Source organism: Carcharhinus amblyrhynchos, unplaced genomic scaffold (assembly GCF_965287045.1).
Source record: "Carcharhinus amblyrhynchos unplaced genomic scaffold, sCarAmb.v2.hapA chromosome_122, whole genome shotgun sequence".
NCBI classification, from domain to species: domain Eukaryota; kingdom Metazoa; phylum Chordata; class Chondrichthyes; order Carcharhiniformes; family Carcharhinidae; genus Carcharhinus; species Carcharhinus amblyrhynchos.
Genome location: NW_027649862.1, coordinates 261842 through 284981, shown reverse-complemented (window position 1 = coordinate 284981; position 23140 = coordinate 261842). Strand labels below are relative to the sequence as shown.

At 50.9% G+C, this 23140-nt stretch overlaps 2 protein-coding genes across 3 annotated transcripts in view; one reads left to right on the top strand and one right to left on the bottom strand.

The window, feature by feature from the left end:
- The window catches only part of ash1l (ash1 (absent, small, or homeotic)-like (Drosophila)), a 245067-nt gene that overhangs the window by 5319 nt on the left and 216608 nt on the right, over positions 1–23140 (bottom strand). Inside the window, exons 21-27 of one of the 2 annotated variants that reach the window (XM_080183023.1) lie at positions 20256–20346; positions 17752–17890; positions 15195–15367; positions 11833–11999; positions 8720–8760; positions 4071–4112; positions 2795–3057 (exon numbers count right to left, since the gene is read on the bottom strand). In XM_080183023.1, coding sequence (XP_080039149.1) covers positions 2795–3057; positions 4071–4112; positions 8720–8760; positions 11833–11999; positions 15195–15367; positions 17752–17890; positions 20256–20346 — 916 coding nt within the window. The remainder of the gene's footprint in view (positions 1–2794; positions 3058–4070; positions 4113–8719; positions 8761–11832; positions 12000–15194; positions 15368–17751; positions 17891–20255; positions 20347–23140) is intronic. The other variant, XM_080183024.1, reaches the window with a different exon arrangement.
- Positions 1–23140, top strand: part of ints3 (integrator complex subunit 3) — a 254467-nt gene that overhangs the window by 165354 nt on the left and 65973 nt on the right. The gene's annotated exons all lie outside the window — the stretch shown is intronic.

Below are 23140 nucleotides of genomic sequence, written 5' to 3'. Positions count from 1 at the left end.
CAAATAAACCTGTTGGACTTTAATTTGGTGTTGTGAACCTACTTACTGTGCCCATCTCCAACGAGAGAATCTGACCATCTCTCCTTGACATTCAATGGCATTGGCTATCACTGAAACCACCGCTCACTATCAACATCCTGGGGGGGTTACCACTGACCATCACTGAATCCCCCCCAACTATCAACATCCTGGGGGTTATCATTGACCATCACTGAATCTCCCCCAACTATCAACATCCTGGGGGTTATCATTGACCATCACTGAATCCCCACCCCCCAACTATCAACATCCTGGGGGGGTTACCATTGACCATCACTGAATCCCCCCCACTATCAACATCCTGGGGGGTTACCATTGACCATCACTGAATCCCCCCCAACTATCAACATCCTGGGGGTTACCATTGACCATCACTGAATCCCCCCCAACTATCAACATCCTGGGGGTTACCACTGACCATCACTGAATACCACCCCCCCCAACTATCAACATCTTGGGGTTACCACTGACTAAAAACTGAATCCCCCCCACTATCAACATCTTGAGGGTTACCATTGACCAGAAACTGAATTCCGCCCCCACTATCAACATCCTGGGGGGGTTACCATTGACCATCACTGAATCCACCCCCCCTCCACTATCAACATCCTGGGGGTTACCATTGACCAGAAACTGAATCCCCCCCAACTATCAACATCCTGAGGGTTACCACTGACCAAAAACTGAATCCCCCCCACTATCGACATCCTGAGGGTTACCATTGACCATCACTGAATCCCCCCCAACTATCAACATCCTGGGGGTTACCACTGACCAAAAACTGAATCCCCCCCACTATCGACATCCTGAGGGTTACCATTGACCATCACTGAATCCCCCCCAACTATCAACATCCTGGGGGTTACCACTGACCAAAAACTGAATCCCCCCCCACTATCAACATCCTGTGGTTACCATTGACCATCACTGAATCTCCCCCCAACTATCAACATCCTGAGGGTTACCATTGACCATCACTGAATCTCCTCCCCGCTATCAACATCCTGAGGGTTACCATTGACTATCACTGAATCTCCCCCCAACTATCAACATCCTGGAGTTCCCATTGATCAGACAAGAGACACAGACACACAGGGAACACCACCACCAGACAGTTCTCTGAGCCACTCACCATCCCGACTTGGAAAGATATTGGCTCTTTCTTCACTGTCACTGAGGCAAAATCCCGGAACTCCCTGGTGTACCAATAGATGCAGTGGCTTGCCACTGCCTCAAGGGGCAGTTAGGGATGGGCAATAAATGATGGCCTCATTCTCATGTCCTCATGGAAGACTTGAGCCTTTTCTCTGGAACCCTGAAAATTCATCCTTTTTGAGTGAAGGCTTAATTCCTTCTCTGGAAGTCACCTTGAAGCTGCTTTCACCACCCTTTCAGCCACTGCATGCCACACAGTAACCCTTCCTTTCTCAAACAGATGATCAATTTTTAATTGAACTGTTAGAATTGCTTCACATTACTTTTTAATTGAGATTTAATTGTTATGGGGTGGCACAGTGGTTAGCACTGCTGCCTCACAGCGCCGGATTCGATTCCTGGCTCGGGTTACTGTCTGTGTGGAGTCTGCACGTTCTTCCCCTTGTCTGCATGGGTTTCCCCCGGGTGCTCTGGTTTCCTCCCACAGTCTGAATGACATGGTGGTTAGGGTGCATTGGCCGTGCTAAATTCTCCCTCAGTGTACCCGAACAAGTGCCAGAGTGTGGCGACTTGGGGATTTTCACAGTAACTTCATTGCAGTGTTAATGTAAGCTGATTTATGACTAATAAATAAACTTAAAACTTTGAGAGACTAGCTCAGGTGGATGGGAAATTCCAGGCCCTATATATTCATTCTTACTGATTTCCTGACAGCTACAGGTGATCTAAGGCACAATTGCTCAGGTACAAGTGTAGCCCTGGGAACACAGTGTAGTACACGGTGAAAAGTAAAGGCAATAATAGATTCATTCTGGGATTCATTCAGTGTCCAAACTAATGGTCAACACTCAGGGCTTTAGATGGAAATAATTTTCACTCTGGGTTGAGGATGCCATTCTCAGCTTCTATCAGCCAGCAGCTCTCTGGTACATTAACCCAGTGACTGCTTTTTACCCGCGGGTCCAACCCTGATAGCAGCAACTGACAGAGCCTCAGAGGGCTGCAGTGAGACGCACAGCTATCTTTGCTGACCCTCCCTTCTCATCACACTCCCTGCAGTGTACAGCGACCCGGGGCAGGGCCTTTTACCCTAGAGGTTTAGAGACCATGTCATAGCACTTCCAACAGTGCAGGAGGCCATTCGACCCATCGAGCCTGCACCTACAGGGCATCTCCCGACAGAGAATCTCACCCAAACCACCCCCTGCTTTTTCCCCTATTCCCACATTTATCCAGCTAATCCATCTAACTCATACATCTTTGGACATTAAGGAGCAATTTAGCACGGCCAATCGACCTATCTGCATACATTTGGACACTAAGGGGCAATTTAGCATGGCCAATCCACCTAACCTGCATACATTTGGACTGTGGAAGGAAACCAGACCAACAGGAGGAAACCCACGCAGACACAGGGAGTATGTGCCAACTCCACAGAGAAAGTGACCCATGGCCACAATTGAACCCAGTTCCCTGGCGCTCTGAGGCAGCAGCATTAATCACTGTGCTGTAAGTTACCTCGGCACATGCTTATCATCTGGCACGGATGGCTCGAGCAACACCGAGCACTGAAACCACTCTGCCAACTGCCAGGCCTCACCATTTTTTCCCGGGATCTTGGCCAACAGGTTGAGGAGTATTTTGTTGAGGTTCTCCCTCTGCACTCGCTGCTTCTCCTCCGGGCTGCAGTCCACTTTTGGGGGGACAGTGCTGCTCTCGCTCTCTTGCTCCTCCAGATGTGGCATTTCAGCGGCTGGCTGCTCCTGGGCGGTGGACATGTCCTCGATGATGGGGGGCGGCAGATCTTCCTCCTGGACCACCTCCTTACAGTGCACTTTTGTTCGCTCGCTTTTCCATGACGACCTATTGTTCAATCACCCAGCCCCCCAAAAAGGAGAGAGAGAGAGAGAGAGACAGAGGAGAGAGACCAGCTTCAGAACTCTAGTTAATAATATTTCAGGCACACTGCATGCACACACCCTGCTCCTGCCACAGTCAGATGCTACATCTCATCTTAACTGGTGCCGTGTGACTTGCTGAACATTTGGTGGGAAGTACCCTTGGATAACGCTGGTCCTTTTAGACTTAAATCTATCCCCGAGCTGTTCTGGTGTTGGAGGGCGAGATGCCTCCATGGAGGAACTGGATGGTGATGACATGTTTTTAACCCGAATCTTCTTGTCTACTACTCGGTGCGCACTGGTGAATATTTTCTCGGGCATTTAATTCCGTTAGAATCATTGAGGGACAGAGATCAGGAGAAGGCTGAAAGGTTACTCATGGCAACGCCTGCTGTTTGAATAAGTTATCCAGTTAAATCTCATTAACTTGCCCTGAAAATGCCCCACCCCCCCCACCTCATTTTGAGCATTTATCCAATTCTCTTCTGAAAGATGCTGGGTCAGAATCATTTTAATTCATTAAAAATAAACAAAAGTGGTTTCTAGTTTACAAATCCAACGGTTCCTTTTAAAAGATAGACCTGGGGTTTAGCCTGGATTTTAATCAGACTGACAGCACGCAGCACCTGATAGGAACGATATTGCATCTGCTCCAAACTCCTTCCCACTCCCAATGTAACATTTACATCACTGGTCCCAATTTCAAAGAATTCGAGAGATGGCTGGACTTTATATCACGGGTGCTGCTAACCTAGGAGGGGGATTCCTTGTCCTACTACACGAGAACTAACATTACTGCAAAAACGATCGCGTTTCTGTGAATCACATTGCAAGAAGAGCATTGAGCCCCACTTTTAACCAGGCGCACACACACACACACACACACACACACACACATGCACAGGTATTATGAAGGCATTTTTAAATGGATCAGTCACTCGTTCACTTAATGTATTCACTAATGTCATTACTCACATCTTTGTTAAGGCTGTTTGGTAGGTGGGAGTGCAGCAAAGTCTAAGATGAAGGGAAATAAAAGTCACCCAGTATCAGTGGAAACATTTTGGTGTTTCTGAATCAGCTGCTATTGGAGAACAGAGCACCGCTCTCTGACAGCAACCGAAGGTGATGAGCGAACTGCGGTCCAAACTGAGTTGCTGAGTGGGATAGGTACCGAGAGGGAGGGGGCCAAGGGGTGCCTGCCCCCACTGCCTGCCAGCTCGACTCCAGCCTCCTGGCACCGTGCACGGGCCATTCCCCTGGCTCTGTGGCTGGCTCAGTACAAGGTGCAGACCCTCTAGTGACAGTGACAGGCACCCTCCCCCTTTTCTCGCCCAATAGAGAGAACAGTAAGCCCAGCATTCTGGCAGCCCGCTAACTAACGGCTTGGGTGAGAACTGATGGAACTTGCCCCTTGAGTGCAGGTCAAGATTAAAATCAGAACCGAGGTGTAGATTCAAACTTACCCCCTCCACCCTCTGCATTCCACTCCTTAACACCCCCCTCAGCAGCGACCTATCCCACACCGCACAGTCACCCCCCACCAACACCCCCGTGGTCTCATGATGTTTGGATCGCCCGTCGCTCATCCCTTAGTGCCGGCCCTGCGTGCTCTAGAGCTGCAGGGTGTGGCACTGCGGAAAGCAGGAAAAGACAAGAGTACAAGTCTCTGACGGGAGCCTGCCGCTACACTGTGGCACGTGCTGCCGTCACCGCCACTCACAGCACCGCAGAGAATTGTACCGCTGGTTCCTTCAGGCTCGCGAGGAACTTTTAAAAACTGAACAGCAACTTTTATTAAAACTACGGTAAATCTTTGAATACAAGAGCCTTGTACATAGCACCACCCCAGCCCATCCCCTGCCAAGCCTCCTGCAATGGTGCTGCTGCCTCACAGCGTCAGGGACCCGGGTTTGATTCCCGGCTCAGGTCACCGTCTATGCGGAGTCTGCAGCTTCTCCCCGTCTACGTGGATTTCCTCTGGGTGCTCCAGTTCCCTCCCACAGTCTGAAAGACATGCTGGTTATGGTTCATTGGTCGTGCTAAATTCTCCCTCAGTGTACTCGAACAGGTGCCAGAGTGTGGTGACTAGGGGATTTTCACAGTACCTTCACTGCGGTGTTAATGTAAACCAACGTGTGACTAATAAATAAATTTTAACTTTTAATTTAATAGCCACATATTCTATGCACCCCCTTCCTCACTCACTTTTTTTGGGAGACAGGAAGATAGTCCAAGATTTACAGTACATAGAATGAACAGTATTCTGTATAAACAATGACTAGAGGATTTAAAAAAGTGAATGGGAAGGGGGAAGGTGGGTCAGACAGACATACCCCATTCTGGATAAAGCTTCCCCCTCCTCCCTGACCACCCCACTCCTTCCTGCCCAGACACAGTCTCTGAAAAATACAGCCATTAATGCAAACACTGGTATCCCCCTGTAACAAGTTCCACTCACCCCACCCACCCCCACCCCCAACCCCACCTCTCAATGCACAAACGGATCAGCTAGCTCACTGAATAGCCTGTCTGTGTGTGTGTGTGTGTGTGTGTGTGTGTGGTGGTGTACATTGAACCAGGGCAGGACTTGCTCATTTAATGGTAAGGCGTTGGTAAGAGTTACAGAACAAAGAGATCTAGGGGTACAGGTTCATAGCCCCTTGAAAGTGGAGTCACAGGGGGACAGGACGGAGAAGAAGGTATTTGGTATGCTTGGTTTCATTGGTCAGAACATTAAATACAGGAGTTGGGACATCTTGTTGAAGTTTTACAAGACATTGGTAAGGCCACACTTGGAATACTGTGTACAGTTCTGGTCACCCTATTATTGAAAGGATATTATTAAACTAGAAAGAGTGCAGAAAAGATTTACTAGGATGGTACTGGGTCTTGATGGTTTGAGTTATAAGGAGAGGCTGGATAGACTGGGACCTTTTCCCTCTGGAGCTTGGGAGGCTGAGGGGTGATCTTATAGAGGTCTATAAAATAATGAGGGGCACAGATCAGCACAGATAGTCAATATCTTTTCCCAAAGGTAGGGGAGTCTAAAACTAGAGAGCATAGGTTTAAGGTGAGAGGGGAGAGATACAAAAGTGTCCAGAGGGGCAATTTTTTCACAAGAGGCTGGTGAGTGTCTGGAACGAGCTGCCAGAGGTGATAGTAGAGGCAGGTAAAATATTGTTTTTTAAAAAAGCGCTTAGACAGTCACATGGATAAGATGGGATATAGGCCAAATGTGGGTAATTGGGACTGACTTTGGGGTTTAAAAAGGGGTGGCATGGACAAATAGGGCCGAAGAGCCCATTTCCATGCTGTAAACCTCTATGGCATTCCTCCAGACCAGGGGCAGTGGAGCCTAGTGGTGCCATGCCTGTATCATCTCTCCCTCGCTCAATTATCTTGATCTTTTCCCCAAACTTCTCCCGTTCTGTCCAGGTCCCCACTCCCTCCACACCCCATGCCCCCACATTGCTCCATTGCCTCCTGCCGCAATTCAGCGAACTCAGCACCCGCTGTACACCCACATTCACCTCAAGTCCCAATAGCCATGCCAGCTACACCTTAGAATCATAGAATCACTACAGTGCAAAAGAGGTCATTTCATCCATTGGGTCTGTACCATCTCTGTTAGTATATTATCTTACATAGGTCCACACACCTCACCCTATTCCCGTAACCCCACATACTTACTATGGCCAATGCCCTAACCTGCACATCATTGGACACTAAGGGACAATTTAGCATGGCCAATCCACCTAACCTGCAAATTTTTGGATATTAATGGGCAATTTAACATGGCCAATCCACCCTAACCTGCACATCTTTGGACACTAAGGGACAATTTAGCATGGCCAATTCACCCTAACCTACACATCTTTGGACACTAAGGGACAATTTAGCACGGCCAATCCACCTAACCTACACATCTTTGGACATTAAGGGACAATTTAGCATAGCCAATCCACCTAACCTGCATATCTTTGGACACTAAGGGACAATTTAGCATGGCCAATCCACCTAACCTGCACATCTTTGGACACTAAGGGACAATTTAGCATAGCCAATCCACCTAACCTGCAAATTTTTGGATATTAATGGGCAATTTAACATAGCCAATTCACCTAACCTGCACATCTTTGGACACTAAGGGGCAATTTAGCATGGCCAATCCACCCTAACCTACACATCTTTGGACACTAATGGGCAATTTAGCATGGCCAATCCACCCAACCCGCACATCTTTGGACACTAAGGGGCAATTTAACATGGCCAATCCACCTAACCCACACATCTTTGGACACGAAGGGGCAATTTAGCATGGCCAATCCACCCTAACCTACACATCTTTGGACATGAAGGGGCAATTTAGCATGGCCAATCCATCTAACCTGCACATCTTTGGACACTAAGGGGCAATTTAGCATGGCCAATCCACTTAACCCGCACATCTTTGGACACAAAGGTGGCTGGGCAAGTATACTGGGAGTCTCTGTGCACACTTTTGTGACAGATGCAGCTGCAGCTGCACACAGCGCCTCCCCCCCACCATCCCCCACAATCACCAATAATTCCCCCACCCTACCCGTGTCAGCCACAGGACGGGGCACCTATACTTAACTACCCTCAGTTGGGTGTGAGTTTCATCAGTTCTCTGGCAATTCAGCAATGGTGAGACAGAGGGAAGATTCCTGCTCTCTGTGGGTAGGTGGGTGAATGGAGGCAGGGAGGGAGGGAGGGTGGGGAGCCCTGTTTTGCTCTGAGTAGGTGAGTGAGTCAGCTCCTTCCTGCCCTTTGCAAGCTGACCACAACAAAATCCACACAGTGCTGGGAGGGCAACGAGAGGCAGGAAAAAGCTAAATTCCAACTTAAAGAAGGCTCCTCTGCCCCTCTCATCAGTAAAAAGTCTGACAACACCAGGTTTTAGTCCAACCTATTTATTTGATAATATTCTCACAAGCTTTCGAGGGGTTACCCTCTTCGTCAGGTGAACCTGACGAAGAGGGTAACCCCTCGAAAGCTTGTGAGAATATTATCAAATAAATAGGTTGGACTAAAACCTGGTGTTGTCAGACTTTTTACTGTGTTTACGCCAGTCCAACGCCGGCATACCCACATCATGGCCTCTCATCAGTGCCATGAGTGCACCTTCAAGCTGCATTCAGAGCAAGCTAGGAACACAGTACTGCTTACTTATCTAATCAGCAATGAGACTGTAACCAGCATTACTTGCTTCTATTCCCTCTGTGCTCCCACAGTCACTGACCAACATTGCCAACTGGCCAGGTAGCAGGTAGGCAAGGGTTCAGAGACCCTGGAGAGCATCATAGCCCAGTCCAGTCCTCACTCAATGTTGATAGCCTGCAGCACAACTTGGGAATGGGCACACCCCTCAGGGAGAGGGGATGATTGTAATGTTCTGCTGCAGCCCAGCAGAGATTAGCTATCACGCTGCTAGTCGCTTCCCTCCAACTTCCAGCTAGCTGTGGGAACAAATTCAACCTACAGGAGCCACAGATCCCTGCTAGAATAAACTGGGAGGATTAGAGACAAACTGACTCTGGACAACAGAACTGAGAGTACAACCGAGAGTAAAGAACAGACTGGCAGTAAATATCACTCACCGGCCTCCATTTCTCTTGTAATTTTCTGGGACGTAGTGAGGCTAAGGGAGAGTAAACAGGAGAACAAAAAGAAGCTTACTTAAAAAGCTCAACAACACAGCAAAACGCTATCCCAGCGAACTGACCCAGTGCTCGCACCCCGAGCGGGCTGGGCCCACTGCTCACACCCCGAGCGGGCTGGGCCCAGTGCTCGCACCCCGAGCGGGCTGGACCCAGTGCTCGCACCCCGAGCGGGCTGGGCCCAGTGCTCGCACCCCGAGCGGGCTGGGCCCAGTGCTCGCACCCCGAGCGGGCTGGACCCAGTGCTCGCACCCCGAGCGGGCTGGGCCCACTGCTCGCACCCCGAGCGGGCTGGGCCCAGTGCTCGCACCCCGAGCGGGCTGGACCCAGTGCTCGCACCCCGAGCGGGCTGGGCCCACTGCTCGCACCCCGAGCGGGCTGGGCCCAGTGCTCGCACCCCGAGCGGGCTGGGCCCAGTGCTCGCACCCCGAGCGGGCTGGGCCCAGTGCTCGCACCCCGAGCGGGCTGGGCCCAGTGCTCGCACCCCGAGCGGGCTGGACCCAGTGCTCGCACCCCGAGCGGGCTGGGCCCAGTGCTCGCACCCCGAGCGGGCTGGGCCCAGTGCTCGCACCCCGAGCGGGCTGGGCCCAGTGCTCGCACCCCGAGCGGGCTGGGCCCAGTGCTCGCACCCCGAGCGGGCTGGGCCCAGTGCTCGCACCCCGAGCGGGCTGGGCCCAGTGCTCGCACCCCGAGCGGGCTGGACCCAGTGCTCGCACCCCGAGCGGGCTGGGCCCAGTGCTCGCACCCCGAGCGGGCTTGACCCAGTGCTCGCACCCCGAGCGGGCTGGGCCCAGTGCTCGCACCCCGAGCGGGCTGGGCCCAGTGCTCGCACCCCGAGCGGGCTGGGCCCAGTGCTCGCACCCCGAGCGGGCTGGGCCCAGTGCTCGCACCCCGAGCGGGCTGGGCCCAGTGCTCGCACCCCGAGCGGGCTGGGCCCAGTGCTCGCACCCCGAGCGGGCTGGGCCCAGTGCTCGCACCCCGAGCGGGCTGGGCCCAGTGCTCGCACCCCGAGCGGGCTGGGCCCAGTGCTCGCACCCCGAGCGGGCTGGGCCCAGTGCTCGCACCCCGAGCGGGCTGGACCCAGTGCTCGCACCCCGAGCGGGCTGGACCCAGTGCTCGCACCCCGAGCGGGCTGGACCCAGTGCTCGCACCCCGAGCGGGCTGGGCCCAGTGCTCGCACCCCGAGCGGGCTGGACCCAGTGCTCACACTGCAGGCCGAGCCTCCACTGCCCTGCTCCCCACTCCCCCCAGTCCCTCACTTGGCCTCCACTGCCCCCCTTACTCGGCCCCTCCCTGTCTCTCAGTCCCCGCCCACCGCCACTCTGTCCCACACTCGGCTCCCCACCCCAATTCCCCTCCCTCCCTCAGTTGGCCCTATGCCTCACTCCCGAATCCCAGCTCACCACACATGCCCTGGCCACCGCCCCCCCAACCTTCATACCCCTAAATTAATAAATCATGATGTGTTGGAAATGCATAAAGATTGAGTTACCCATCTCCATCGACACGCCGGCCCCAGGCAGTGAGGGGGGTTATTGACAGGCTGGGTGTGGAGAGGACATTTCTTTCTGTGGGATAATCAAGAACTTGGGGGGGTGTGACTGTTAAAAAATAAGGTGGGGGCTCATTTATAACAGTAAGAGGTCTCACAATACCAAGTTAAAGTCCAACAGATTTATTTGGAATCACGAGCTTTTGAAGCACTGCTCCTTCAGCAGATACCACAAACTGCCACTCAGCTGATGAAGGAGCAGTGCTCCGAATGCTCGTGATTCCAAATAAACCTGTTGGACTTTAATCTGGTGTTGTGAGACTTCTTACTGTGCCCACCCCAGTCCAACGCTGGCATCTCCACGTCATTTGGAACAGATATGAGGTAAACATTCTCTCAGAGGGTTGTACCTCTCCCCAGTGGAAGCAGAATGTTAAGATATTTTCACACTCCCTGTGTGGCTCTGGGGGTGCAGGGCAGGGATATCTGAAGCTGGAACCTCACACCACTCCCCTGCCTGGGCTCAGGTTAGGGATAGAGAGGCTATCCCACAGCACAGCTTAATGGATAATACTTCATTTCACAAGTTCTGTTTCATTACCGTGTCACTGCTCAGGCTGCTGACTGCTACAAACACTCCTGGGAGGGTTTTACAGATACTTTACAGGCCAGGCTGCAGACAGAAGCTGGGACCTTCCCACTACAGTCTGTCTCTCAATTCCCTCTTCCAGCCGGTCACTGGGAAACCAGGTTGCCAGGATTTCAGCAAGGTCAGGCTGTAACAGGCATCAACTACTCTGGTTATTGACACAGACTGGCTCCTTTCCTCCCTAACTCTGTCTATACCGTTTGTGCCCAGAATTGCCAGCACCCTCACACTCCAGAATCTTCTCAACAATCCCACAATGACCCCCATGACCCCATCCACGGCCCCCTCCCCGTGGCCCCACCCATGGCCCCCCACCACGCGGCCCCACCCCACGGCCCCCTCCCTGCTGCCCCACCCCGCGGCCCCCTCCCCGCTGCCCCACCCCGCGGCCCCCTCCCCACGGCCCCACCCACATCCCCCTCCCTGCGGCCCCACCCACAGCCCCCTCCCCGCGGCCCCACCCACAGCCCCCTCCCCGCGGCCCCACCCACAGCCCCCTCCCCGCGGCCCCACCCACAGCCCCCTCCCCGCGGCCCCACCCACAGCCCCCTCCCCGCGGCCCCACCCACAGCCCCCTCCCCGCGGCCCCACCCACAGCCCCCTCCCCGCGGCCCCACCCACATCCCCCTCCCCGCGGCCCCACCCACATCCCCCTCCCCGCGGCCCCACCCACATCCCCCTCCCCGCGACCCCACCCACAGCCCCCTCCCCACGACCCCACCCACAGCCCCCTCCCCACGACCCCACCCACAGCCCCCTCCCCGCGACCCCATCCACATCCCCCTGCCACCAACCCGTAAACCTATCCACCAGCGTCCCCCCCCCTCCAGACTCATTCAGTCACCCTCCCTCTCCACACCCTTGCTGCCACTCCACCCCTCCCCGACCCCCCAGCTCATCATTAACACTTACAGAGAAATCTCGTTTGGGTGTCAGTTTCTTGGGGAAGTGGTCGAACGCGTACGATTTTGTGCAGACGGGGTAGCGGTTGCGGTGAATCTTGTAGAAAAGGTGGGCAGATTTATCCAGGCGATAGTCACAGATGTAAACATCCTGGTCTTTCACGCCCTTTGGCCTCCCTGTAATGGTGAAAGGAGTGTAAGAGAGCAGTTACAGGCCCAGTCCCAGCCAATCCCCTCAGAGAGACAGCCTTTCACATCTCTCCAGATACAGAGTAGATAGCTAACCTCATTCATCAGTCCTCTGAGGACAGACTAAGTGGGTTAGGATTATATTCACGAGTTTAGAAGAGTGAGAGGGGGTCTCATAGAAACTTATAAAATTCTAACAGGGTGAAACAGGGTGGATTCAGAAAGAATGTTCCTGATGGTGGGGAGAGTCCAGAACTAGGGGTCAGAGTTTGAGGATAAGGGGTAAACCTTTTAGAACTAAGGTGAGGAGAAATTTCTTCACCCAGAGGGTGGGGAATGTGTGGAATTCACTCCCACAGCAAGTAGTTCAGGCCAAAATGTTGTGTGATTCCAAGAAGAAATTAGACATAGCTTTTGGGGCTAAAGGGATCAAATAATCCATACTGTGAACAAGTAGGTCATTTGGTCCATCAACCACAATCCCACCCAGGCTCTATCCCTGTAACCCCACATATTTATCCTGCTAGCCCCCCCTGACACCAAGGGGTAATTTAGCATGGCCAAGCCATCTAACCAGCACGTCTTTGGAGCACGGAAGGAAACCTGAGCACCCCGGAGGAAACCCACGCAGGCACAGGGAGACCCGTGAGGCCAGAACTGAACCCAGGTCCCTGGTACTGCGAGGGACCAGGGTTCACTTCTGGCCTCAGATGACTGACTGTGTGGAGTACATGGGGCGGAAGTGGGGAAGAGATCAGGATGTTGAATTTGATGATCAGCCATGATCATAATGAATGGCAGAGCAAGCTTGAAGGGCCGAATAGCCTCCTCCTGCTCTTAGTTTTCTATTTTCAATTCAATTTCGTAAATCCACTTATATGATGAGTACATTGGATTTAATGAGATTGAGGGTTATAGATAGGCCTAGTAGGTAGGGATATGATCAGCGCAACTTGTGGGCCGAAGGGCCTGTTTGTGCTGTAGTTTTCTATGTTCTATTTCAATGTGAAAAGCTATAAACAAATGATGCAAAGCATTAGTAGGGGATTGTGGAGAAACCTGCTTCACCCAGTGGTGAGAACATGGAACTCCAGGGGAAACAGCTGAGGTCAGGAATCCAGGTACATTCAAGAGGAAATCAGACAACCACGAGGCAGAAAGGATAGATGGATTTGCTGATGGAGTGAGATGAGGTCTGGAGAAAGGAAGCTCGAGTATAAACACTGCAGAGCTGTGGGAGGAAGTGCCCTGTTTCTGTGCTGCACATTCTGTGTATGAAAACGAACTATTACTACAGCTGTGATGGTACTTTGTACTTGAGCCATGTTCTACGCACTTGGTGCCGTCCTGTCTACTGGCATCCTGCACTGTTGCTGTAGCAGTATAACTGCTTCTAATGGCTACAATGTTGGCTTTAATCTGAACTAATGCTGCTGTTTTCCCCTGGGATTTTGCAGAGTGAGGCTTGATTGGGATGATTGACAAGTATGGTCATGTGATGGGGAAGCTTGGTTTACACAGAATATTCAAGCTTAGATGCTGCGTTTGGAGTCGAGAAGAGAGGAGTTTCTCTCTTTTTTTCCCTCCTTCTCTGAAATTGGAGATCTGGAATCTGCTAGGATATAAGCCTCTTTTTTCTGTTGTATGAGAAGGGATCTCTCAGAGTTGCTGTTTAGGAAGCTGCAGGGACAGAGATATCCCTTTTTGTCCCTGGTGTCTGGAGACTGGGAGCTGCCAGAGACTGGGGAACAGCTACTCCTTTTGGTCGCCGCACTTACGCAAGGATATTTTGGCCTTGGAGGGAGTGCAGAGGAGGTTTACTAGGCTGATACCGGAGTTGAGGGGGTTGAACTATGAGGAGAGCTGAATAAACTAGGCTTGTACTCATCAGAGTTTAGAAGAATGAGGGGAGATCTCATTGAGACGTATAAGATGATGAATGGGATGGATAGGATAGAGGTGGAGAGACTCTTCCCGCTCAGAAAGGACAGTAGGACTAGGGGGCACAGCCTCAAGATAAAGGGGGGACGGTTTAGAACGGAGTTGAGGAGGAACTTCTTCACTCAAAGGGTGGTGAATCTCTGGAATTCTCTGCCCGTTGAGGTGGTGGAGGCTGCCTCGCTAAATATTTTTAAGATGCGGGTTGACGGGTTTTTGATAAGCGAGGGGATTAAGGGTTATGGGGAGAGGGCAGGAATGTGGAACTGAGCCACGACAGATCAGCCATGATCTTACTGAATGGCGGGGCAGGCTCGAAGGGCTGGATGGCCTACTCCTGCTCCTATTTCTTACGTTCTTATGTTCTTATCCACTCTGTCCATGCCCCTCAATCTTGAGCATTTCAGTCAGGTCGCCCCTCAGTCTTCTCTGCTCCAGAGAAAACATCCCAAGCCTACCCAACCTCTCTTCAATAATGCTCCATCCCAGGCAGCATCCTGGTGAATCTCCTCTGCACCCCCTCCAGTGCAATCACATCCTTCCTGTAATGTGGCACACAGTACTCCAGCTGTGGCCTCACCAAACACAAAGGGTCTAGTCTAGGGGCAGCACAGTGACACAGTCATTTGCACTGCTGCCTCACAGTTCAGGGACCCTGGTTCTATTCCCAGCTTGGGTGATTGCCTTTGTGGAGTTTACACATTCTCCCTGTGTCTGTGTGGGTTTCCTCTGGGTGTTCAGGTTTCTTCCCACAGTCTAAAGATGTGCAGGTTAGGGTGGATTGGCCATGCTAAATTCTCCCTCAGTGTGACCTGAACAGGCGCCAGAGTGTGGCAACTAGGGGATTTTCACAGTAACGTCATTGCGGTGTTAATGCAAGCCTACTTGTGATGAATAATAAACTTTAAACTTTGTAAGTACCTTGGAGTTTCTGACCAGGTCTTAACACAGCACTGTGCACTCTGCAGTATAAATCTATGTAAAGGAGACAGACTCTGGCCAAGGCTGTGCTGAGAACACTGGCAGATGTTCTACAATCTTCTTCAATCAAGCAAGATTGAGTTCCAGGCTTGACTGCTGGTGATGGGGAGATGCTGAGTAGAAGCTAGAAGCTGCTTCTCTGAAACCGAGGCCACCTCGAGGAGAGATATGTATAATCGTCAGTACCAAGATATCTTCAGCTGTACCTGGAAGCTGGCAGCAAGGGGCGAGGGTTAAAAAGGCTGGTAGTAAATTCACACTCACCCTTACAGTACGTGTAGAGATCCAACACACAGCAGGTCCCGACCACTGCCTCCAGAGGGATGATCTCGTACAACGGCACCCTGAATAACTCGTTGTGGTAAAACCGTCTCGAAGGGGAGTGATGGGTCTCGTGGGGTCGGAAATAATGGTGACCAAAGGCAAATCGCTCCCCTCTGTCAGAATGAAACAGGAGATCATTCAACACTCTGAACTACAAACTACTACATGTTTATTGAATTACACATTTCCACATCTGGGTAATATATAAACCATAACTGTAGGTGCATGAAATTTTTACATTTAAATTAAGAAAAATGTTCAGTCGTACAATTCCGGGTCCTGTTCTTCCAAACTAGGCTGCGTCCAAGTGTGGACAGAATATTTCCTGGGGTACAGTACTGGTGGGGACGGGTCTATCGCTGTATAACACTGGGGTATAGTACTGGTGGGGATGGGTTTGTCACTGTATAACACTGGGGTACAGTACTGGTGGGGAGGGGTCTGTCGCTGTATAACACTGGGGTACAGTACTGGTGGGGACAGGTCTGTCTCTGTATAACACTGGGGTACAGTACTGGTGGGGATGGGTCTGTCGCTGTATAACACTGGGGTACAGTACTGGTGGGGACGGGTCTGTCGCTGTATAACACTGGGGTACAGTACTGGTGGGGAGGGGTCTGTCAGTGTATAACGCTGGGGTACAGTACTGGTGGGGAGGGGTCTGTCGCTGTATAACACTGGGGTACAGTACTGGTGGGGAGGGGTCTGTCGCTGTATAACACTGGGGTACAGTACTGGTGGGGACGGGTCTGTCGCTGTATAACACTGGGGTACAGTACTGGTGGGGAGGGGTCTGTCAGTGTATAACGCTGGGGTACAGTACTGGTGGGGAGGGGTCTGTCGCTGTATAACACTGGGGTACAGTACTGGTGGGGAGGGGTCTGTCACTGTGTAACACTGGGGTACAGTACTGGTGGGGACGGGTCTGGTCTGTTACGGTATAACACTGGGGTACAGTACTGGTGGGGACGGGTTTGTCGTCGTATAACACTGGGGTACAGTACTGGTGGGGACGGGTTTGTCGCCGTATAACACTGGAGTACAGTACTGGTGGGGACGCGTCTATTGCTGTATAACACTGGGGTATGGTACTGGTGGGGACGCGTCTATTGCTGTATAACACTGGGGTATGGTACTGGTGGGGACGGATCTATTGCTGTATAACACTGGGGTACAGTACTGGTGGGGACGGGTCTGTCGCTGTGTAACACTGGGGTACGGTACTGGTCGGGACGGGTCTGTTGCTGTATAACACTGGGGTACAGTACTGGTGGGGACGGATCTGTCGTGGAATAACACTGGGGTACAGCACTGGTGGGGATGGATCTATTGCTGTTTAACACTGGGGTACAGTACTGGTGGGGACGGGTCTGTCGCTGTATAACACTGGGGTACAATACTGGTGGGGTCGGGTCTGTCGCTGTATAACACTGGGGTACAGTACTGGGGGGGGACGGGTCTGTCGCTGTATAACATTGGGGTACAGTACTGGTGGGGATGGATCTATTGCTGTTTAACACTGGGGTACAGTACTGGTGGGGACGGGTCTGTTGCTGTATAACACTGGGGTACAGTACTGGTGGGGACGGATCTATTGCTGTATAACACTGGGGTACAGTACTGGTGGGGACGGGTCTGGTCTGTTACAGTATAACACTGGGGTACAGTACGGGTGGGGACGGGTTTGTCGCCGTATAACACTGGGGTACAGTACTGGTGGGGACGGGTTTGTCGCCGTATAACACTGGGGTACAGTACTGGTGGGGACGGGTTTGTCGCCGTATAACACTGGGGTACAGTACTGGTGGGGACGGGTTTGTCGCTGTATAACACTGGGGTACAGTACTGGTGGGGACGGGTTTGTCGCTGTATAACACTGGGGTACAGTACTGGTGGGGACGGGTTTGTCGCCGTATAACACTGGGGTACAATACTGGTGGGGACGGGTTTGTCGCCGTATAACACTGGGGTACAATACTGGTGGGGACGGGTCTGTCACTGTATAACAGTGGGGTACAGTACTGGTGGGGACGGGTCTGTCCCTGTATAACACTGGGGTACAGTACTGGTGGGGATGGGTCTGTCGCTGTATAACACTGGGGTACAGTACTGGTGGGGATGGGTCTGTCGTTGTACAACACTGGGGTACAGTATTGTGAACTGGAGCTGAGATTTCTGAAGGTGTTAGAACATAGAACATAGAACATAACAGCGCAGAACAGGCCCTTCGGCCCACGATGTTGCGCCGACCAGTTACAAAAACAATGACCCACTAGCCTATACCAATCCCTTTTCGTCCATAAACCTATCCAGAGATCTCTTAAACGCCCCCAAACTAGACGCATTTACAACTGCAGCAGGCAGGGCATTCCAATCCCTCACCACCCGCTGGGTAAAGAACCTACCCCTGACATCCGTCCTGTAGCTACCCCCCCTTAATTTAAAGCCATGCGAGTTTAGTTTAGTTTAGCGAGTTGTGAGGATTGCGCTGCCTTACTTGTCATTTTTCCAGAGCTTTTCGATGCGGAAGATATCGAGTTTATCCCGGTTGATGTGGGACAGGAGTCTGTACGACTGCCGCACAGGTTGACCCTCTGGTCCACGTCGATTATCCCTCATCAGGTAGACACAGTCGCCTGCAGCACAACACACAGCGGAGTTTATCAAAGGAGAGTCAGCAAAACAATCATGAAAAAACACTTCAGGTTCTCACGATGGCTCAGGGAGATTTGCACACTGTTCCACCACAGCGATTAAACATCTACATGCCTTGCTGAGTGTTCAGGAGGAACCTTCAGGACCGCCATTAAGCACTGCTTGACAATTAGCCCCTTTCCTTGGCCAGGTTTGTTTCGAGTCACAGTCACATGCTTCAGGGAGTTTAAAGCCAGCTGTTAAGAATGCACATGGCACCAGCTGTGTTTAACTGTTGCAGGTTTCCGTAACACGTAGGAGCAGAATGAGGCCACTCAGCCCATTGAGTCTGCTCTGCCATTCGATCATGGTTGGTAAGTTTCTCAAACCCATTCTCCTGACTTTTCCCCATAACCTTTGATCCCCTTACCAATCAGGAACCTATCTCTGTCTTAAACACAGAGAATGACCCGACCTCCTCTGCGGCAAAGAGTTCCTCAGATTCACCACCCTCTGGCTGAAGAAATTTCACCTCATCTTTGTTTTAAAGGGTCGTCTCTTTACTCTGAGGCTGTGCCCTCAGATCCTAATCTCTCCGACTAATGGGAACATCCTCTCCACGTCCACTCTATCCAGGCCTCTCAGTATTTTGTAAGTTGCAATGAGATCCCCCCCCCCCTCATCGGTCTAAACTCCATTGAGTACAGACTCAGAGTCCTCTAACCCTCCTCATACGTCAAGCCTTTCATTCCTGTTCCTGTCTGGGCACACTGACCTGTCAAAGTGCAGAGGTCAGACAGCCCAAGCTGTAACAGGCATGGTTTGGGTTCTCTTCTTCCCTCTGCCAAAATTTGGGATGTTACTGGGGGTTGACAAACTAAAACTGCAATTACTGGCATCAAATAAAAGTAAAGTTTATTTATTAGTCACAAGTGGGCTTACACTAACACTGCAATGAAGTTACTGTGGAAATTCCCTAGTCGCCACACTCTGGTGCCTGTTCGGGTACAGCGAGGGAGAATTTAGCACAGCCAATGCACCCTAACCAGCATGTCTTTCAGACTGTGGGAGGAAACCGGAGTACCCGGAGGAAACCCACACAGACACCGGGAGAATGTGCAGACTCCACACAGATAGTGACCCGAGGCCGGAACTGAACCTGGATCCCTGGCCATGTGAGACAACAGTGCTAACCACTGAGCCACCATGCTGCCCCAAGTGCCACCCCAAGGGGATAGGGCATGGGTGGAACACACTGGAGAGTCAGAGCAGACTCGATGGGCTGAACAGCCTCCTCTGCACTATAGGCATTGTATGAAACAGGTAGATAGAGTATAATTGGACAGTTAGCTTTCTCTGTACTTGTGTGGTAAGGGGTGACCTTATTCAAATATATAAGATCCTGAGGGGGCTTGACAGGAAGATGGTGAGATGTTGTCACTATTGGGAGAGTCTCGAACAAGGGGATATTGCTACAAGATAAAGGGCTGGTCATTTAAAACTGAGGTGGGTCGAAATGTCTTCTCGCAGAGGGTGGATAGTCTCTGGAAATCTCTGCCCCAAAGGGTGCTGGATCATTAGAAGTATTCAAAGTGGAGGTGGATATTTGGTAGAGGGCGAGGGGGAAATGGCACACAAGAGGCTGGCACAGATCAGCCATTACTGGCTGAATGGTGGAGCAGGCTTGAAGGCCCTGGTGGCCCACTCCTGCTTCTAGTTTTTGCATTCTTTGCTTCAAGTACAGTTCTGTTGAAGTTGGGAGGGCCAACTCCTGTTTATCTCCATTAATGTACATGAGCAAGACCATTCTCCCCTATAAAGAACAACACAGCACAGGAACAGGCCCTTTGGCCCACCAAGTCTGCACCCACACACAGTACCTATCCCTCTGTTCCCTTCCCATTCATGTGTCTGAAGATACACCGTGAATGTTGGTAATGTGCCTGCTTCTACCACCTCCGCTGGCAATGTGTTCCAGACACCCACCACCCTCTGTGTGAAAAACTTTCCCCACACTTCTCCCCTGAACTTACCCTCCTGTCACCTTCAGCCTTCTTGTAATTGGCACTCCCACCCTGGGAAAATCCTCAGAGCTCTCTCAGGAACTTTGGACCTTTTCACCCTATCTATGCCTCTCATCATTTTATAGCCCTCTATCAGGTCTCCCCTCAGCCTCCGTCTTACCAGTGAAAACAATCCTAGTTTATCCAACCTCTCCTCATAGCCAATACCCTCGAGACCAGACAATATCCTGGTGAACCTTCTTTGCACCCTCTCCAAAGTGACCACGTTCTTCTGGTAGTGTGGCGACCACAACTGCACGCGATACTCTAAAGGTGGGCCTAACTAAAGTTTGACGCAGCTTACCATGCCGGAGAAGCAGGTCATCTCGCAGGAGGCAGATGTAGTACACGCAGCCGGGCTGGGCGTAATGTGGCTGTGGGATCATGGGAACCTCCTGCAATAGAACAGAAGCAACAGCCTGTGATAGGGCAGACAGAAAGTGTTGATGTACGGATCAGATACCATTGAGCAGTGCTGGCCCAGATAGAGAACTCTCTCTCTCTCTGCCATCATATTTTGATTTTGATTCCAAAACAGGAAATGCTGGAAAATTTCAAAAAGTCTGGCTTTTCCTCTCCTTACGGATGCTGCTAGACTCACTATTTTACAGAAGCATCATAGAAAGCACGCTGATTTATTACTGTCACATGTATTAACATACAGTGGAAACTATTGTTTCTTGTGCGCTACACAGGTCAAGCATACCGTTCATAGAGAAGGAAACGAGAGAGTGTTAAATGTAGTGTTACAGTCACAGCTAGGGTGTAGAGAAAGATCAACTTAAGGCGAGGTACGTCCATTCAAAAGTCTGACAGCAGCAGGGAAGAAGCCGTTCTTGAGTTGGTTGGTAAGTGTCTCACGCTTCTGTATCTTTTTCCAGACGGAAGAAGATGGAAGAGAGAATGTCCAGGGTGTCTGGGGTCTGTAATTATGCTGACTACTTTCCCCGAGGCAGCAGGAAGTGTAGACAGAGTCAATGGATGGGAGGCTGGTTTGCATGATGGATTGGGCTACATTCACGACTTTTTGTAGTTCCTTGCGGTCTTGGGCAGAGCAGGAGCCCATACCAAGCTGTGATACAACCAGAAAGAATGCTTTCTATGGTGCATCTGTAAAGTTGGTGAGAGGTGTAGCAGACATTCCAAATTTCCTTAGTCTTCTGAGAAAGTAGAGGCATTGCTGGGCTTTCTTAACTATAATGTCAGCATGGGGGTGGAATCCAGGACAGGTTATTGGTGATCTGGACACCTGAAGCTCTCGACCCTTTCTATTTCATCCCTGTTGATGTAGACAGGGGCATGTTCTCCTTTATGCTTCCAAGTCGATGACAATCTCCTTCGTTTTGTTGACACTGAGGGAGAGATTATTGTCACCGCTCCAGTTCAGCAGATTCTCCAACTCATTCCTATACTCTCTCTCTTTCTGGTTATATCACAAACCAGCCTCCCATCCATTGACTCTGTCTACACTTCCCACTGCCTTGGGAAAAGCAGCCAGCATAATTAAAGACCCCATGCACCTTTCTTAATCTTTCTTCTGCTGGGAAAAAGATACAAAAGTCTGAGGTCATGTACCAACCAGCTCAAGAACAGCTTCTTCCCTGCTGCTGTCAGACTTTTGAATGGATCTACCTCACATTAAGTTGATCTTTCTCTACACCCTCGCTGTGACTGTAACATTATAATCTGCACTCTCTCCTTTCCTTCTCTATGAACAGTATGCTTTGTCTGTATACTGCCCAAGAAATAATACTTTTCACTGTATGTTAATACATGTGGCAATAATAAATCACATCCGATCAAATCAAATCCACTGACTCTGTCTACACTTCCCGCTGCCTTGGCAAAGCAGCCAGCACAATTAAGGGCCGCACATAACCCGGACATTTTCTCTTCCACCCTCTTCCATCGGGAAAAAGATGCAGAAGTCTGAGGGCACGCACTAACCGACTCAAGAACAGCTTCTTCCCTGCTGCTGTCAGACTTTTGAATGGACCTACCTCACATTAAGTTGATCTTTCTCTACACCCTCACTGTGACTGTAACACTACATTCTGCACCCTCTCCTTTCCTTTTCTATGAAGGGTATGCTTTGTCTGTGTAGCACGCAAGAAACAACACTTTTCACTGTATACTGATATTTTCCAGCATTTTTTCTTCAGGTTACAGATTCCAGCATCCACAGTAATTTGCTTTTATTCTGATTTTGGTTACGTTTCCTATCCTTCTCTCAGGAATTCTCGTGCTGAGGACTGTAATTCACCCAAGCTGAGAAACCTGGGCTAATTCTTTTCCTTGTTAATCTCCTTCCCACGTTTGGGACCACAGTGGTAGCATCTCCTCCTCCCCCACCCCCACAGTATTACCAGCTAATCAAACACAGACTGGGCACAGCAACCTGGAGATCATCTGTTCTGCATTGCTCCACCCACAACAGCCACGGAGGGAGAGAGCCATGAGACACTGACATTTGATACAAAACTTCCCAGCAGTTATTTTCCCGCCAATAATAAAAACACGCTGGAGTTACAGGAATTTACAATTGCAGCTGTTTAACCATTGGAAAACAGGGCTGGGGGGGAAATCAGTTAGTTAAATGCAAATTACTGCGGATACTGGAATCTCAAACCAAATGCTGGAAAATCTCAGCAGGTCTGGCAGCATCTCTAAGGAGAGGAAAGAGCTGACGTTTTGAGTCCAGATTTGATTTGATTTATTATTGTCACAAAGTGAAAAGTACTGTTTCTTGTGAGCTATACAGACAAAGCATACCGTTCACAGAGAAGGAAAGAGAGCGCAGAATGTAGCGTTACACTCACAGCTAGGGTGTAGAAAAAGATCAACTTAATGCAAGATAAGTCCATTCAAAAGTCTGACAGCAGCAGGGAAGGAGCTGTTCTTGAGTCGGTTGGCACATGACCTCAGTCCAGGGTGTGGGGGTCCTTAATTATGCTATGATTCTTTGTCAAAGCTCTTTGCCAAAACACCAAAAGCTTTGACAAAGGGTCATCTGGACTCTAAACATCAGCTCTTTTCTCTCGTTACAGATGCTGCCAGACCTGCCGAGATTTTCCAGCATTTTCTCAAATAAGTTAGTTACTTCATTGTGAGACACAGCACACACAGGTTTAGACACAAATCCAGGACTGATGTCAGTACCTGAAGCGGTCAAACAGCACGCACAACACC